Source organism: Coenobita brevimanus, chromosome 13, assembly GCF_032717465.1.
Source record: "Coenobita brevimanus isolate Jiangsu-jjx chromosome 13, ASM3271746v2, whole genome shotgun sequence".
Classification (NCBI taxonomy): domain Eukaryota; kingdom Metazoa; phylum Arthropoda; class Malacostraca; order Decapoda; family Coenobitidae; genus Coenobita; species Coenobita brevimanus.
The window spans coordinates 56,739,487-56,755,703 of NC_136966.1; the positions used below are offsets into that span (position 1 = coordinate 56,739,487).

The 16,217-nt window shown below is 42.4% G+C and overlaps 1 protein-coding gene across 1 annotated transcript in view; it reads left to right on the forward strand.

Annotated features, from left to right (window-relative positions):
• The first annotated feature begins 5,434 nt into the window (after nucleotides 1-5,434).
• The window catches only part of LOC145414397 (uncharacterized), a 321,717-nt gene continuing 310,934 nt past the window's right edge, over nucleotides 5,435-16,217 (forward strand). Inside the window, exon 1 of the mRNA XM_080283937.1 lies at nucleotides 5,435-5,854. Coding sequence (XP_080140063.1) covers nucleotides 5,570-5,854 — 285 coding nt within the window. The 5' untranslated portion in view covers nucleotides 5,435-5,569. The remainder of the gene's footprint in view (nucleotides 5,855-16,217) is intronic.

Consider the following 16,217-nt stretch of genomic DNA (forward strand, 5'->3'; position numbering starts at 1 on the left):
GCTTTAATTCATTAATATCAGTTTTTTTTAGGAAGCTTTTCTTCACTAATTCATTGTTGATCTAAGATCATTTAATGCGTTTATTAATGAGTATGCGTGTTCAAACTTTCAGTAACAAAAGCAAAAATTTCCAATAAAGTTTACCAAACCATTCCATTTTCTATTTTACCTAAGAACATTATTAAGGTAAACGAAAGCAAATTTATACATGGTCAGTTGACCTCACTGAGCTCTGCTATAGAGCTCAGTGGTTGACTCTTGACACTTCAGAAGCAAAAAATGAAATATTCTATCTCCAGTTTGATCAGTGTATCAGTGGCAGTGTCAATTTAGAGCAATAGTTCGGACATAAATGATAATAAGGTTATTTCCTAACAGAGAATTAGCGCAGAAAAGCTTCCTAAAAAAAGAATGGTATTAATGAAGTACGCTGAACTATTTTTTACATTTAACGTGTGACATTAGAAATCACCGAATATTAATTAGAAATAGTGACAGTCCATTTAAAAGTACATGATAGACAACATTTACGCAATTAAAAATATTGAGCACTTGAACAATTTGATTTCACCGCTCTGTAGGGGACATTGCATAACCTTGCTTGTTCATGATCACTGTGCACCAGCCATTAGTTTATAATTTACATGCCATATGCAGGTCTATACTTTTTTATTTAGTTTTTTTTTTGCTTCGGCAGATAAGTTTCTCCTCTCTCTCTCTCTCTCTCTCTCTCTCTCTCTCTCTCTCTCTCTCTCTCTCTCTCTCTCTCTCGACAAGGATTGAGAATGATGATATCTCTTAACAACCTCAAGACATCAAGGAAGAAGACGTTGGGTTTCTTAAGACGGGTTGAATGTGTGTATTTACAGTGCCATGTGGAGAGGATAGAGAGCGAGGGACTGACGAGGAGAGTGTATGTGAGAGGTGGAAGGAGGGAGAGGGAGGGGGAGGCCAAGGATGAGACAGAGGGATGGAGTGGAGGTCTATGAGAGAGGGGTGTGTGAGCTGGGGGCAGGGCAGTGAGATGGCGGGGGACAGGGATACATGAAGGCGATTTTTTTGTGGCCACCCCTTACGGGATGAAGGCATCTGGCAATAGATAGATAGATAGATAGATTTACAGTGCAGAGGCTAGGTTTTATCAATAACTCCTATGATGAAGGATTAACAACTCGTGCAAAAGGAACTGGAACTTTGCAACAGGAATTGATACCTTTTGCAATGTAACTATTAACGCCATCAATGGGTAGGAAGCACCATCTGTCCCACAGAAGGTACCAACTTAATGCACTACAGTGATGATGATGATGATGAAGGTGGTGATGATGATGAATGGGGTCTTGATGATGATGATGATGATGATTAAGAATGTCGATCAAGGTCACTGTGAACTCATGATGATCGTCATAAGCTATACGCCCTGCTTTCATTACAGTGTGTGTGTGTGTGTGTGTGTGTGTGTGTGTGTGTGTGTGTGTGTGTGTGTGTGTGTGTGTGCGTGCGCGCGCTCGCGCTCGCGCGCGTGCATGCTTGCGTGCGCGCAATATCAATATGGTGAAATATTACAAATATCACCCTATTAGGATGTTCAAATGTTGCATCGAAGGTATTGCAGTTCACTAGATCAAGTTAATGTACGAATATCCTAATCTATTCTCAGTGCGCGTCCACATGTGTGCTGGAACAAGTGTTGGCAATTTGTAAACAACACAATAACGAACAAGTTGCAAGCATGCTGGGAACAGCATCGTCCACATGATGTTGGCAACATCATGATGAAGTCTCAGCTGCCTGGAATGGACACACTTATCCTATCACCTCTGCTGCCAGCAGGTTTGAAGCTGCAATGAAACATGTTCGCATACATCTGTCCAAATACTGCTGCATTATATCCAAACATGTTGTCGGGTGTGTTGGCAACACATGTTCGAATACACCTGTGGACGCTTTCTTACTCTTACTTGGTCCACATTTTCGTCCTTTTGCAGCTTATTTCACGTAGGACAGCAGCAGAAAAATTCATTACTACGGTTCTACATCCTTCCCATAGCACTTTTTCTTGATGCGTAACGTTAAAGAGCAGATCTCTTGTTACAACTAGCAAAGAATATGAAGTGATGGCAATATTGGGCCAAGTTAGAGTAAAAAAAAAAAGAGTATAGTAACATTGCATAAGTTATAGATGAATGAACACACACTCAGTTTGTTATTTTCAGAGAACGTTTTAAAGAGTGTGTCGTCTGCCATACGAATATAAGCTGTGGTAGTGTCATCCATCAGTAGTTCATAATCTTTCGTGGTTGTCGTCTGCATGTAAAGAATGAATATATAACCTATGAGGAAGCATCAGCAAGAGGACACTGCAAAAAAACTACATAAACAGAGAGGTGATAAAGACATAAAGAAATTCATTTTCCCAAACAGAGCAATTGATCGGTGGAATGCACTACCGAATGAAATAGTGTGTGTCAAAACAATTCACAAATTTAAGAATATGTATGATAAATAAGGTTCAAAACACTGGACAGTACGAGCTGGACTCATTTCTGTAAGGATACAATTAGGTAAGAACAATTAGTTAAGAACACACACACACACACACACACACACACACACACACACACACACGCAATATGTGTATCATCAATTTCCAAAACAAAAAGATCGTTAAGTACTGTTATGGGATCTAAATGTATGCTTATTGACGATTAGACCCGAAATGACATAAACTAGAGAAGGCCTACCCAGTCTGTGAGAGTATAAGATGCGAATTATAGGTCTCATTTGTACAGAGACATTCCTAGTTTGTTGCCTTTTGTGTGTGCTCATTTTGTTGGTTGGGCATTACCGGTTTGAAGGGTTTTGTGCTTTCAGTAGGTATTTGTACAAAGTGCTTACTGTACATATGTGCTTCTGTGCTCCATGCTCTGGTAATCTACAGTGTACAGTATATATGTTTGCGGTGCCGAGTCAGAATGCTATATTAGACACGAAAGCTAATTTTATCGTGTATAAGTAATGTACTGTACGTGGGCAGGTGATTTGTGAAAGTGTATGGTACGTAGGAAGACTGCTGAGCCACAGGAGACTTCACTTTTATAAAACACTCATGTACAATTGGGCTAATAAGTGATGTCAGAGAGTCTAGTGAATATGAAGCATTGTGTGACATCATCTCCTGGTGCGACTGTATGTCCTCCCACCTTTGCCCTACCACGCCTTCCCTCACCTTCACATTCCCGTCACACATACACACACACACACACACACACACACACACACACACACACACACACACACACACACACACTAATAATCCTGTCTGCATCCATTCTCTCCTTTTGGCCGTATCTAAACACACTGTCTTTCATATGTCCACCTTCTTAGCAACAACGTCTTTCCTCCACACCTTGGCTAACCACACCTGCTCTCATCTTCCAATTAACTCACCTGTACACCTCTCATTAACCCGTCTACACCCATTCTCTTCTACACAGCTACCTTATCATCAACATCCCAAGTCATTCTCATCCTTTCCACTCCACGCATATTCCTCGACAATCCTGTTTCCACTGTCTACTTCTTAACTCTTCGCCTCAATGTTGATAAGGTGTACGGGCCTGATGGGGTCCCTCCTGTTGTCCCCCAAGAACTGTGCTTCAGTGCTTACACCCTGCCAAGGTAAATTCTTTCGCTTTTGCCTGTCAGCTTGTGCCTTTCCTTCTTGGTGAAGCTCTCATTCATACTGTCCCAAGGAAGGGTGACCGTTTCTAACCCTATATCGTGATATTGCTTTAACATCCCGTATTTCTAAAGTTTTTGAGTCATTTCTTAGTTAACACACACACACACACACACACACACACACACACACACACACACACCTTTCCTATGACAACCTTCTTTCCGATCGTCAGTATGGGTTCCGCCAGGGATGCACCCACTGGCAATCTTCTCACCTACCTTTCAGACTCCTGGTCATCCTCCTTTCGAAACTTTGACGAAAGCTTTGCCATTGCACCTGACATCTCAAAGGCTTTCGACCGAGCCTGGCATAAATCTTTAATGTTAAAACTGCTCCTCATACAGTTTCTCTCCTTCTATCTCTGCCTTCATCTCTAGCTTCCATTTAGGCCGTTTTATAGCTGCTGTTGTTTTTTTTGCCGTTTTCTTACTCGTCTCCGTTTTTTATACTGTGCTTTTTTATTTTTATTTTTTTCTTACTCATGCCTTTTTTATGTGATCTAGTGCTACATGGCCTTTTTTTTTTCATAGTGCTGGTTTATTGTTCATTAAGACGAGATTTAAAGCCCTTAATGAGAGTCCTTAAGTTTGTTTTTATGAATATGGTCGTATGTCTGAGGGGAAAGTGCTGACTGACTGCTTCCTGCGTCCCCAGATTAGTTTCCCCCCCCCCAACCTCAACCTACAGCAGCTCAAGTCCAACATTTACAGACTTTTATTGAATGGAGGACACGTGTAATCTGGTTTATGGATTTTTAAAAATTTAATTTGCCATTCCGTTCATCATCTTTAGAGTAATAATAATAATAATAATAATAATAATAATATTAATAATGCTCGGGGATGCGCGCCAGGTCACACTAGCCATGAATATCTAGGATGAGTAGCTAGCCGCGGATCCCTATATTCCTTATTAATATTGGATTAAGAAATGGTTTTAGGTACTTCTGAGGGCTATTCTAGTTACCTAAAAGTACAAAATGGAATACAGTTTCATTTGTAACGATAATTTAAACGCTGGTAAAAATAAATCGCAACAGAAAACCGTAATTGATGTATTAATCTGAAAAGGAAAACTCAAAGGCCATTGGATGAGATCATACTTTCAAACGGCGCCAACGGAGAGGCAGGTGGGTGAGGCAGGGTGAGGCAGAGGTCGTAAGGGAGATTTGAATGCCCCGCCGCGATCCCCCCCTTCCCTCCTCTTCTCTCCCCGTCCTCTGCGTTTCCCCTCCCATTCCTCTCCCTACTTCCCTCATCGGTCCCCCCTTACTCCCCGGTGTCAAATGTTCATCCTTTATTTATATTTGCCCCTTTCTCTTCATATTTTCCTCCATTTTCTGCCATTATTGGCCCTTTACTCTTTCTTTCCTCTCCTTTTCTCTCCTTCCCTTCGCCTGTCTCCTGCCCCTCCTTCTCCCATCCCAGGCGCGTCCCTGAGCGGTCAATAAATGCCGCTAGAATCCGGTCATATATCCTCTATTTCCCTCCCAAATATCGAATGTCATCCCGTTCTGTTGGCACCTGGGTATATTTTGAACCCTCTTCGGGGAACTTAAAGTAGTGTAAATGTCACCAAAGCCTGAAGAATGGCGAGAAAATGAAGTACAATGAAGTACCGGTTGAATGTGGCAATGATATAAAGTCTGGACACAGCCGGGGATGGAGTCAGTGAGGATCTGTCCGTGAGGGGAGGAGGACGTGCGTGTGTGTCCGCGAAACCGATTTTTAATGCTACGTCCGTCGTTTTCAAGACGCTTTTCGGGTTAAGTTTGCTTTTTTTCTTTGTGTAAGGTGCTAGTGTAGGTGGCAGCCATAACGAAACATGCCCGTGGAAAGTGACACAAGCCATGCAGGTGGCAGTGGCGGTGGTGGTGGTGGTAACGTAGCTGCTGAAACTACCACAACTGCCACCATCCCGCCACAGCAGCAGCAGCAGCAACAACAACAACAACAGGAACAGCCACCAGCAGAGGAAGGAGCTACCACAACTACCAGCAACACCATCGTGAACGGCACACACCCCAACAAACTACAACAACAGCCACAGCAGCCTACAACAGGAGAGGAACAGACCCCAGCGCAGGATGGGACCAAGGAGACGAAAAAGGTGTGGTTATTATGTAAACAGAGAGAGAGAGAGACAGACAGACAGACAGAGAGGGAGAGAGAGAGAGAGAGAGAGAGAGTCTAGGCTAATATTGAGGATAACGTTAAGTGAGAGATTTCAATTAACTCTTTTCTGTAGTTAGTATTTTCACGACGGAATCTGGAAAAGAAATCCTGTTTTCTTCAGCCACTGACAGCAAATTGGAATGAAATGAGGTAGGCAATGAGAGAGAGAGAAAGGCAACTGGAGCTTACAGTATATTTTAGACAATATTAGCGTGAGGGGTTTTCTGTGTGTGTGTGTGTGTGTGTGTGTGTGTGTGAGAGAGAGAGAGAGAGAGGCAGGTTGGAGTACCACTTATTGTTGAAATCTCCCACAGTAACCGGCTTGGCATAGTGGCTGTACCGGATGTTGGTGGTAGTAGTGACAGTAGTAGTTATAGTCATAGTAGGATTATAGCTCAGTTGTATTTAAAGAGAGTAAGTGATAGGAATACTGATAAGAATATGTTGGAGTTTTAAAGAATGAGCACTGTGGTAGGTTAATATTTTAGTACTATTATTAATTTTGATAATAGTACATATAAAGTGTTAGGGATAGTACATTATTAGTTATAGGACAGTATTATGTTTAAAATTTAACGGCTGGTGTAGTATTGTAGTTGTAACTGTCATAGTAGGTCAGATAGTAGTAGTTGCAGTAGTTGTAATGGTAAATGTGTGTACAATTGCCATAGAGGTAGAATTATAATTACATGCACTGGTATGTGATCAGACTTTCGCTTGTGTCATTTTTAAAAAATCAAAAATTAACCGTCTCGTACGTCGTTGGCTAAAAATGCAGTGATTGAGTTGAATGTTTTTAGTCTTTTTCTTCTTTTTCTTGTTCATGTTCTTCATCATCATCATCATTGTCATCATCATCATCTTCTTTCTTCGTCTTCTTTCTTCTCCTTCTTCTTCTTCATCGTCATCATCAGTCATCATCGGCATCATCATCTCCTCCTCCTCCTCCTCCGCCTCCTCCATTAATCTTTTCACTACGAAGCTATTCTTCTGAAGAAATTGGCCTGGAAGTAGGTAGAATGAAGAGGTTAAAGAAGAGTTAAATATCCGTTGAGGTTTTGTATTACCGAATATTTCTCAACCGTTAAGTTTAAAAGTGTTATTTTTCACTACTCGAAAGATAGCAGTGAGTATTATTATTATTATTATTATTATTATTAATGATACCGGTATTATTATTATTATTATTATTAATGATACCGGTATTATTATTATTATTATTATTATTATTATTATTATTATTATAGAGGGACAATTTTTGATAGTTAAAAATAGGCTGTAGGATAATTTATGACGTTAGATGTGTAGCATAAATAGACAAGATAAACTTTGCTGGAAGGGTGTTACGGAAATGCCTCTGACGATATGCTAAGTTCGTTTGTTGACATTTAAAGAGAGAGAGAGAGAGAGAGAGAGAGAGAGAGTTTTACCGTCTCTATTTGTTTGTATGTTTGCCTGTTTGTATGTAAATAAAACTTGAAATCTGGAAAAAAGTAGCGATTAGTTTTGAGTGTCATGGGATTGTGTGTGTGTGTGTGTGTGTGTGTGTGTGTGTGTGTGTGTGTGTGTGTGTGTGTTGTGCAAGGGAAAAGGTTTACAGGAGAACTGCAAGATACCGGTTTTGTTAGTGTTTATTATTCTCTCTCTCTCTCTCTCTCTCTCTCTAAGGAGCATTGTCTGCATTAGCTAATTCTTTCCTTCTCTCACCTTCCCTCTCTCGCTCTTCTGTTCTTTTCATATCCTGTTTATTTTTCTTGCCGTCTATCTCATTTTCTCCCTTCTCCCTCCCTCCTCTTCTTTCTTCTCCCTTCCTCCCTCCCTCACTCTTCTTCTGCCCCCCTTCCTTCCTCCTTCCTCTTTCTCCCTCTTCTTCTGCCTTCTCCCTCCCTCCCTCACTCTTCTTCCTTCTCCCTCCCTCACTCACTCCTTCCTTCTCCCTCCTTCACTCACTCCTTCCTTCTCCCTCCTTCACTCACTTGTCTTCCTTCTCCCTCCTTCACTCACTCCTTCTCCCTCCCTCACTCACTCTTCTTCCTTTTCCCTCCCTCACTCACTCCTTCCTTCTCCCTCCTTCACTCACTCTTCTTCCTTCTCCCTTCCTCCTTCACTTCTCCCTCACTCCCTCTCCTCTTCGTCCTTCCTCCCTCACTCACCCTTTCTTCCTTCTCCCTCCTCTTCTCCCTCCCTCCCTCACACCCTTTCTTCCTTCTCTCTCCTGCCCCACTTCCCTCGCCCCGCCTTCTCTTCTTAACCTCTTAAAAGATGCTTCTTCCATTGCATCACAGGCATTCAAGACTCTCTCTCTCTCTCTCTCTCTGTGACGTGATGCTTCATAATTTTCGCATTAAATGTTCCCTTAGGCTTTCTTTTTTCAGTTCTGGCCTAGATTTTCGTCCTTCTTCCTTTTTTTTTTTTTTTTTTTTTCCCATGTAGCTCAGTGCCATGAAAAGACAGTGCCATCGCCCTACATTTTTCCTCAGCGCTTCTTCGTGACTAGCACCATATTCCAAATTTCAATCACTTGTTATAACTGAGCACTGAAGATGGAGAGAGGGCAGTTATAGGCGATAGAGAGTGAACAATTTTTAGGCCAAGTTAGAGTGAAAAGAGTGTAGTCACGTTTCAGGCTTGGAAATTTTAGACCCATTGAAAAAGATAAATTTTCTGGTGTTAAGAATAATAGTGATATAAAAATACGTCGTTGGGGTGAAGGGGTTAATGGAGGCTTGATTTTTACCCCTTCAGTACGAGGCTACTACGAAACTAAAAAAAGAAAAGAAAAACGTCTGTGCTTAGAGTTTCGTGTGACCTAAAAGACGTTATTGGATTGAAGCGGCTTGCTCTACTTGCAAGGAGAGAGAGAGAGAGAGAGAGAGAAAAATGCAGTTCTCATGTTCTCTGCCACTCCCTTGACTTCGCCTACTCCCTGCCACTCCCTTCTCTCCCTCCCTCCCTCCCTCTCCCTTCTCTCCCTCCCTCCCTTTACTTTCCCTCTTGTCACTCCCTCCTTTTACTCCTACATCCTTTCTACCCTCCGTCCTCATACCTCCTTCCTCCCTCCTCCCCTTTTCCACATCCTTCTCATCTGCCCATCCATCCCTTCCTACCACACCCTACCATCATTTCAAACTACCTCAACTTTATTTTCATTCCCCACTCTGCTTCTACCCCACTCCACTCCACTCCACTCCACTTTTTCCCTCCCTGTACCTACCACTCGCCCCCAAATCCACCCGCTCTCCACTCCTTCCACTCCAGTCCACTCATTCCCTCTCCACTCTTTACCACTTCCCCTCCCTGTCTCTCCACGCCACTCCCAAGCTGTCGGTCTCCTCTCTCTCTCTCTCTCTCTCTCTCTCTCTCTCTCTCTCTCTCTCTCTCTCAACCACCGCCCTTCTTCCATCTCCGGTCCTCCACTTTTCCTTCCAACGCAAACCGGTAACTCTCTCTCTCTCTCTCTCTCTCTCTCTCTCTCTCTCTCTCTCTCTCTCTCTCTCTCTCACCGTACCATTTAACACACCTCTCATTTACATACCTTCATTGCCACCTAATTACGAGTGGTCCCTCTCTTGGTCGCTATCTGCCTATCTATCTGTCAGTCTGTCTATCTATCTATCCATGTATATATCAGTCTATCTGTCTATCTATCTATCAGTCTATCTATGTCATCGTCTAAATCTGTTTATTTTTATCTATCAGTCTTGTCTGTATATGTCTATCTGTATCTCTCGGTCTTATTTCAATCTGTCCCTATCTGTCTATCTGTCTATCTATCTATCTGTCTATCTATCTGTCTGTCTGCTTGTGTGTGTGTATCTGTGTCCGCCTCGGCTGTCTATATAAATGTTCGTGTATCTGTGTGCTTCTGTTTATACCCTATCTTGCTCTCTCTCTCTCTCTCTCTCTCTCTCTCTCTCTCTCTCTCTCTCTCTCACCGGAGATGCCACCCAACCCTGCCAATATCGAGTTACAGGCACACAAAAACATCTGACCCCGAGAGTGAGCCAGATAACACTCAGGCCTGGGGTACGTAGAGAGAGAGAGAGAGAGAGAGAGAGAGAGAGAAGGGAAAGGTAATGATAGGAAGGGTGGAGAAGAGTTCGCTATGAGAGAGAGTGAGAGAAAGGAAAAGGTAATGATGGGAAGGGTGGAGAAGAGTTCGCTATGAGAGAGAGAGAGAGAGAGAGAGTTAGGTTTATAAAGAAGAATGACTAAGACGGAGAGGAAAAGTTAATTTGCCTCCTAGAGAGAGAGAGAGAGAGAGAGAGAGAGATGGAGTGAGAGGATGGGGCTAGTGCTGCATTGAATTAACACTTGTAGGCCGTATCAGTGAGAGTGCTTGTAAATTAACTCACCCTCCCTCCTCTGGTCCCCGTCTGCCTCCATCCATCACCTAGTCTCTCTCGCCAGCAATCTATCACTGTGCTTGGATTTTTTTTTTAGTTACGAGTGTAGCCTGTGTATCTATCTGTAGCCTCTTATTCCAGGTACGTATTTTGGCTAGATAGATAGAAAGAAAGAAAGATGAAGGTAGATGGAAGTGTGTCTGTCATTCTCCCATCACTGTGCTTTGATTTTTTCTTCTAGTTACAGGTATAGCCTTTGTATATCTGTGGGCTTTTATTCCAGGTGTTTTGGCTTGATAGATAGATAGCTGCTTGTGTCCGTCTTTCTTCCATCTGTCTGTTGTTTGTGTCTGTTTCTTTGCCATTTGTTTCTTTGTCGTTTGTCCCCTTTGCCTTTTGTCTTTCTGTCTACTTATCTCTTTGTCTGTCTGTCTGCTTACCTCTTTGTATCGTAGCCAGCCTTTCTGTGTCTGTTGTCTGTGTCCATCTAACTCTTATCTGTCTGTGTCTGTCTATCTATCTCTCATCTGTCTTTATCTATCTTTTTTAGCCTGTTCATTATGCCAGCCTCCCACACAACAATATTTACCTTCTCAAACTAGATACCTGTTGGCAGTATACAGTAGACAGACACAGATAGATAGAGAAGATAGATATATGCTTGGACAGAGAGCCATTAACAGACAGTAATCCCGGAAGATAGACAGATAGAAAGCGGGAGTGGTAGATGGATTGCCAAAGTGGATTGCTGAAGTTGAGAGATTTATGGCTGGACACAGACGGAAGATATCCCACCACTAACAGACAGATAGAAAGCGAAAGAAGTACATAGACAGATAGAAAGCGAAAAAGGAAGATAGATAGACAGCGAAAAAGGTTGGTAGACAGACAGAGAGAAAGCTAAAAAGGAAGATAGCCTAGACAGCGAAAAAGTTAGAGAGAGAGAGAGAGAGAGAGAGAGAGAGAGAGAGAGAGAGAGAGAGACATACAGAAAGCGAAAAAGGATGATAAATAGACAGCTGAAATGGACAGGCTTGGAATATAGGCTGCTTGAACTTATGCTGAAGATAGCCAACAGGTAGACAGACATACATAAAGGTCCTAACACCTCTCCCTGAGCGATTTACTTTTGGATTCGGCTGGTTAATATCACTTTATGCCTTACTTATGCAGAGTGCGGCGGTATTAGAATGATTTAAGCAGCCCATTGACAGTAACGTCAAATAAATCGCTTAGGAAGAGGTGTTAGGGAGCTTCCTTACCCGACGGGAATCCGACATTGATAGTCACGTATAATAAGCAAAATAAATCGCTTTAGAAGAGGTGTTAGGGAACCAAAGACATAAGAATAGACTTAAGAAAGGACGACGTTTAATGGAGAGACACAGAGGCAGACTGTCTCACAAGATAGTTCTTATCCTGTACAGAGTTTGACAGGAGAGGGGTCTAAAGTGAAGTGTGTGTGTGTGTGTGTGTGTGTGTGTGTGTGTGTGTGCAGGGATTAATGTTTGTATGTACGGTATCGGTATGAATGTGTAGCCCGTGTGTGTGTGTGTGTGTGTGTGTGTGTGTGTGTGTGTGTGTGTGTATGTGTGTTTAAGGATAAATATTTGTATGTACGGTGCCAATTGACTGGGCAAGTGCTTGTGTGGTCCCGTTGTATAAAGGCAAGGGTGATAAGTATGAATGTACTAGCTTTAGGGGTATAAGTCTGTTGAGTGTTGTAGGTAAGGTGTATGGTAGAGTGTTAATTATGAGAGTTAGAGAGGGTACAGAGGGAGTGATTAGTGATGAGCAGTGTGGCTTTAGGAGAGGGAGGGGATGTGTTGATCAGGTGTTTGCTGTGAGACAAGTGTGTGAAAAGTATTTAGCGAAAGGCAAGGATGTGTTTTGGGCATTTATGGATTTAGAGAAAGCGTATGATAGAATTGATAGGGAGGCTTTGTGGACTGTTTTAAGATTGTATGGACTTGATGGTAGGTTACTAAAAGGGGTGAAAAGTTTTTATGTAAATAGTAGAGCGTGTGTAAGAGTGGGAAATGCTGTGAGTGATTGGTTTCCCGTGAGAGTGGGGCTGCGACAGGGATGTGTGATGTCGCCTTGGTTGTTTAATATTTACATGGATGGTGTTGTAAGGGAGGTGAATGCAAGAGTTTTAGGTGGTCTGAGTCTGGTAAATGTTGATGGAGGAGAGTGGAATCTGAAGCAGCTGCTGTTTGCAGATGATACTGCACTGGTGACTGATTCAGAGGAGAGATTGAGACAGTTGGTAGAGGAGTTTGGAAGGGTGTGTGAAAGGAGGAAATTGAAAGTAAATGAGAATAAGAGTAAAGTGATGAAGTGTACGAGGTTGATAGATGGTAGGGGGATGAATATAGTTTTGAATGGTGAGTTGCTTGAGGAGGTAGATTGTTTTAAATATCTAGGGTCACATGTTGCTGTGGATGGAAGAATAGATGCAGAAGTGAAGTTTAGAATAAATGAAGTAGGAAAGGTGCTGGGAGGAATGAAAAAAGTGTTTAAATGTCGTTCGCTTAGAATGGATGTAAAGAGAAGGCTGTATGAGGGTGTTGTGGTACCGACTGCATTATATGGGGCTGAAACATGGAATATGGGTGTAGCAGAGAGGAAAAGTTTGAATGTAATGGAGATGAGATGTCTGAGGAGTATGTGTGGAGTGACGCGTATGGATCGGGTGCGAAATGATGAAGTGCGAAGGAGAACTGGAGTTGTTCGGGAGATGGCTGGCAGAGTTGAGCAGAGGGTGTTGCAATGGTTTGGGCATATGGAGAGAATGGATAATGAGCGATTGGTGAAAAAGATAACTAGATCTGATGTGAGAGGTGTAAGGCTGAGAGGAAGACCACGAATAGGATGGATGGACAGTGTGAAGAGAGCGCTGGATGCGAGAGGGATGTCTGTTGAGCAAGGAAGAGTGGCTGTGCGTGACAGAAATAAATGGAGAGAAATTGTGAATGAATAAGTGATGACGCAGCCCTGAGGGGATATTCTCCCGCATTTGGTCTGATCAGCTAGTCAGGTCAGGTGCGGGTAAGGGGATGGGTCTGTTATGATGTGGCAGGGGTAAACCAGTTCTGCTGTCGGGCCCTGCTGCGGATGTCACTGATTGCATTGCCCAGTTGACCCTTGTGCGGTGTGGTGCGGTGAGGATCTGTCCGTTCTCCCCTTTGGGGCTAAGATGCGAATGAATGTGTTTGAATGGATGAGTAAATGGAGAGTGAGTCATCCTGTCTCGGCTACCTCCCTTTCCTTGGGGGAAGCAGCCTAGGTATATAGATAGATAGATAGATAGATGTACGGTACTGATAGGCTATGTACTGTAGTGTATCCTGTGTGTGTGTGTGTGTGTGTGTTTGTGTGACATCAAAGACGCATCAGTTACACCAGATGCCCAGACGTCACTTCAAGTCAGACTAGAGTGAGCGAGTAAGAGAGGGTGAGTTAGAGAGAGAGAGAAAGGGGGTGAGTGGTCTTTTTGGAGTGAGTGGGAGTCCTGAGGGATTGGTTGGTTGGTTTGCCCGAGAGAGAGAGGGGAGGGGGGCGTGGCCATGTTGGAGTGAGTGAATGTCCTGAAGAATTGGCTGGAATAAGAGAGAGAGAGAGAGAGAGTAGTGACCTAGTTGTTTAAGTGAGCGAGGAGTTCAGGGGATTGGTTGGCTGTGAGAGTAAGAATGATTGAGAGAGAGAGAGAGACAGAGACAGACTAAACAACAAGCTTGCAAAATCTCCTATCCAACAAAGACAGCAGCAGACCTAGTAGCCTAACGTGTCTGTGGAGGAGTCCCTTTCTCTCTACCCCTGGGAAGATTGGGGTTGGGGTGGGCGGAAGTGGGGTTGAAGGGGGGGGTCGGGGTGAGGGAGAGGGGGTCATGGGGTGAGGGAAAGGGGGGAGGGGGTGGTCGCAGGTGGCTGGAAGTGCGTTTGGTGGGAAGATGGGGGGAAGAGTGTGTGAAAGAGGGCGGAAAGTTGCATCTCATTCGTAAGTTTTATTCAGACATATTGGTTTTGTGGCTAAAGTCATTGAATGTCTTGTATTCTTTAATTTCTTCTTCTTGTTCTTCTTCTTCGTCATCTTCTTCATCATTATCATCATCATCATCATCATCATCTTCTTCTTCGTCATTTGCTTCTTCTTACCTTACCTCATCATAATTTCGGTAGGTAAATAAACAACTAATTTAGAGTCAAACGGCCACCTCATACGGGATTATGGCGTCTGGCAGCAGTTAGATAGATACCGGTAGATAGGTAGATAAATACGATATCACCTGTAATTGCATGACCGTAAAATATGCACGGCGCTAATGGATACCGTACGTCTCAGTAGCTTAAAATAATACCGGTAACTGGGCTTGATAAATACCGGTAATTAATTCCACCTGGTGTTGAATAGTAATTAGTATTGATTTGTAATTGTAGGGTACACCTGGGGAATAATGAGCATAACAGTACGGTATTTGAGTAGGTACCGGTAAGAACTGATCGTGTTAATGATTGGTATGCCGTCAGGTGAATTGATGTGATTATGGCTGTTATTGTGATGAGTAACGAAGTATCTGTTCGGGTTGGATATAGGCCTGTACTGTATATATTTTAAAGATGAATGGTGGAGGGAAAATCAAATTAAATAGAGAAAATCCATAGTATTTTTTTTATAGCAGAAGATGAATAGAGAAAGGAAAAATATAAAAAAAAAATCTATATACCGGGTAGTTCTTTTTTTTTAAACAACCCAAGATGAACAGAGGAAAGAAAAAAAATAATTATCAGGCTACAAAAAGATAAATCCGTATAGCCTACCAGATTACAGGTGTCCTCTCTTCATTACTAACTAGAATGTAACAGTTGGACTTGAACTGCTGTGGGTTGAAGTTTGTGGGGTGATGTTGAATGTTTCTTCTTTTTTTAACAAGATGTACAGAAGGAATGTCAAATTAAATAAAAAATAATCTGATAATTCCCAGCTGTGTTTATGTACAGGTGATAGGCAGGTTCATTTTACCCCCCTTTTGTGGCGTAGGGTCCTGAGGCTAGGCTACGTAGTCCATTATATTTAAGGGTAGATGACCAACGTACTTCCCTTGATGACATTGTGTGACCGAAGGACCAAAAAAGTTTCATGTCAATCCTAATTCCAACCGGGCCATTCTAACCACTATGCCCTTTTGAAATTAGCGTGGCCTAAAATTTACGTCTCTCTATCTTGAATGCTGAATTGTATTTATAGATCAACACTAGAATATGATGCTAATCTTAAAGAAGTGCTCAGGAAAGGGTGTGGAGCCACAGTATTATCTTATTGTCACTGAGCTACATGAAATAAGCTGCAGTAGGGCGATAATCTGGGCCACGTTGAAGTGAAAAGATTATAGTTACGGTAGACTGATTGATGCTGATGAGTAGATTGATTGATGGTGATGAGAAGCCTGATTGATGCTGATGAATAAAATGTTTGATGCTGATGAATAAATTGATTGCTGCTGATGAGGAAATTGATTGATGCTGATGAGGAAATTGATTGATGTGATGAGTAGCTTAAATTGATTGATGCTGATGAGTTCCGGTAGATTATAGACTATCATTAACCCATTCAGACCCAGGACGTCTTTTATACATTATTCAGACTACTTACAGACGATGTTTTAGCTACCGTATTACTGTAATTAAATTCAGGAATGTTCTCTCTCTCTCTCTCTCTCTCTCTCTCTCTCTCTCTTGTTTGAGGGGTTAATGCAAGCGGTTCCTGATTAGATTCACCTGATTACTCCAATAGCAATTAAAGTGGCATTAACTGAATAATGTATGGTAAATGGCCGAAAGCAGGATTAAGGAATTACTGTGGAGGATAAAGGAATAATTGGGGTTAATAAAGAGAGGGACTGAGAGGTAGGAATTAAAGAGAGTGGCTGTTAACCTCGATATTCACTCACC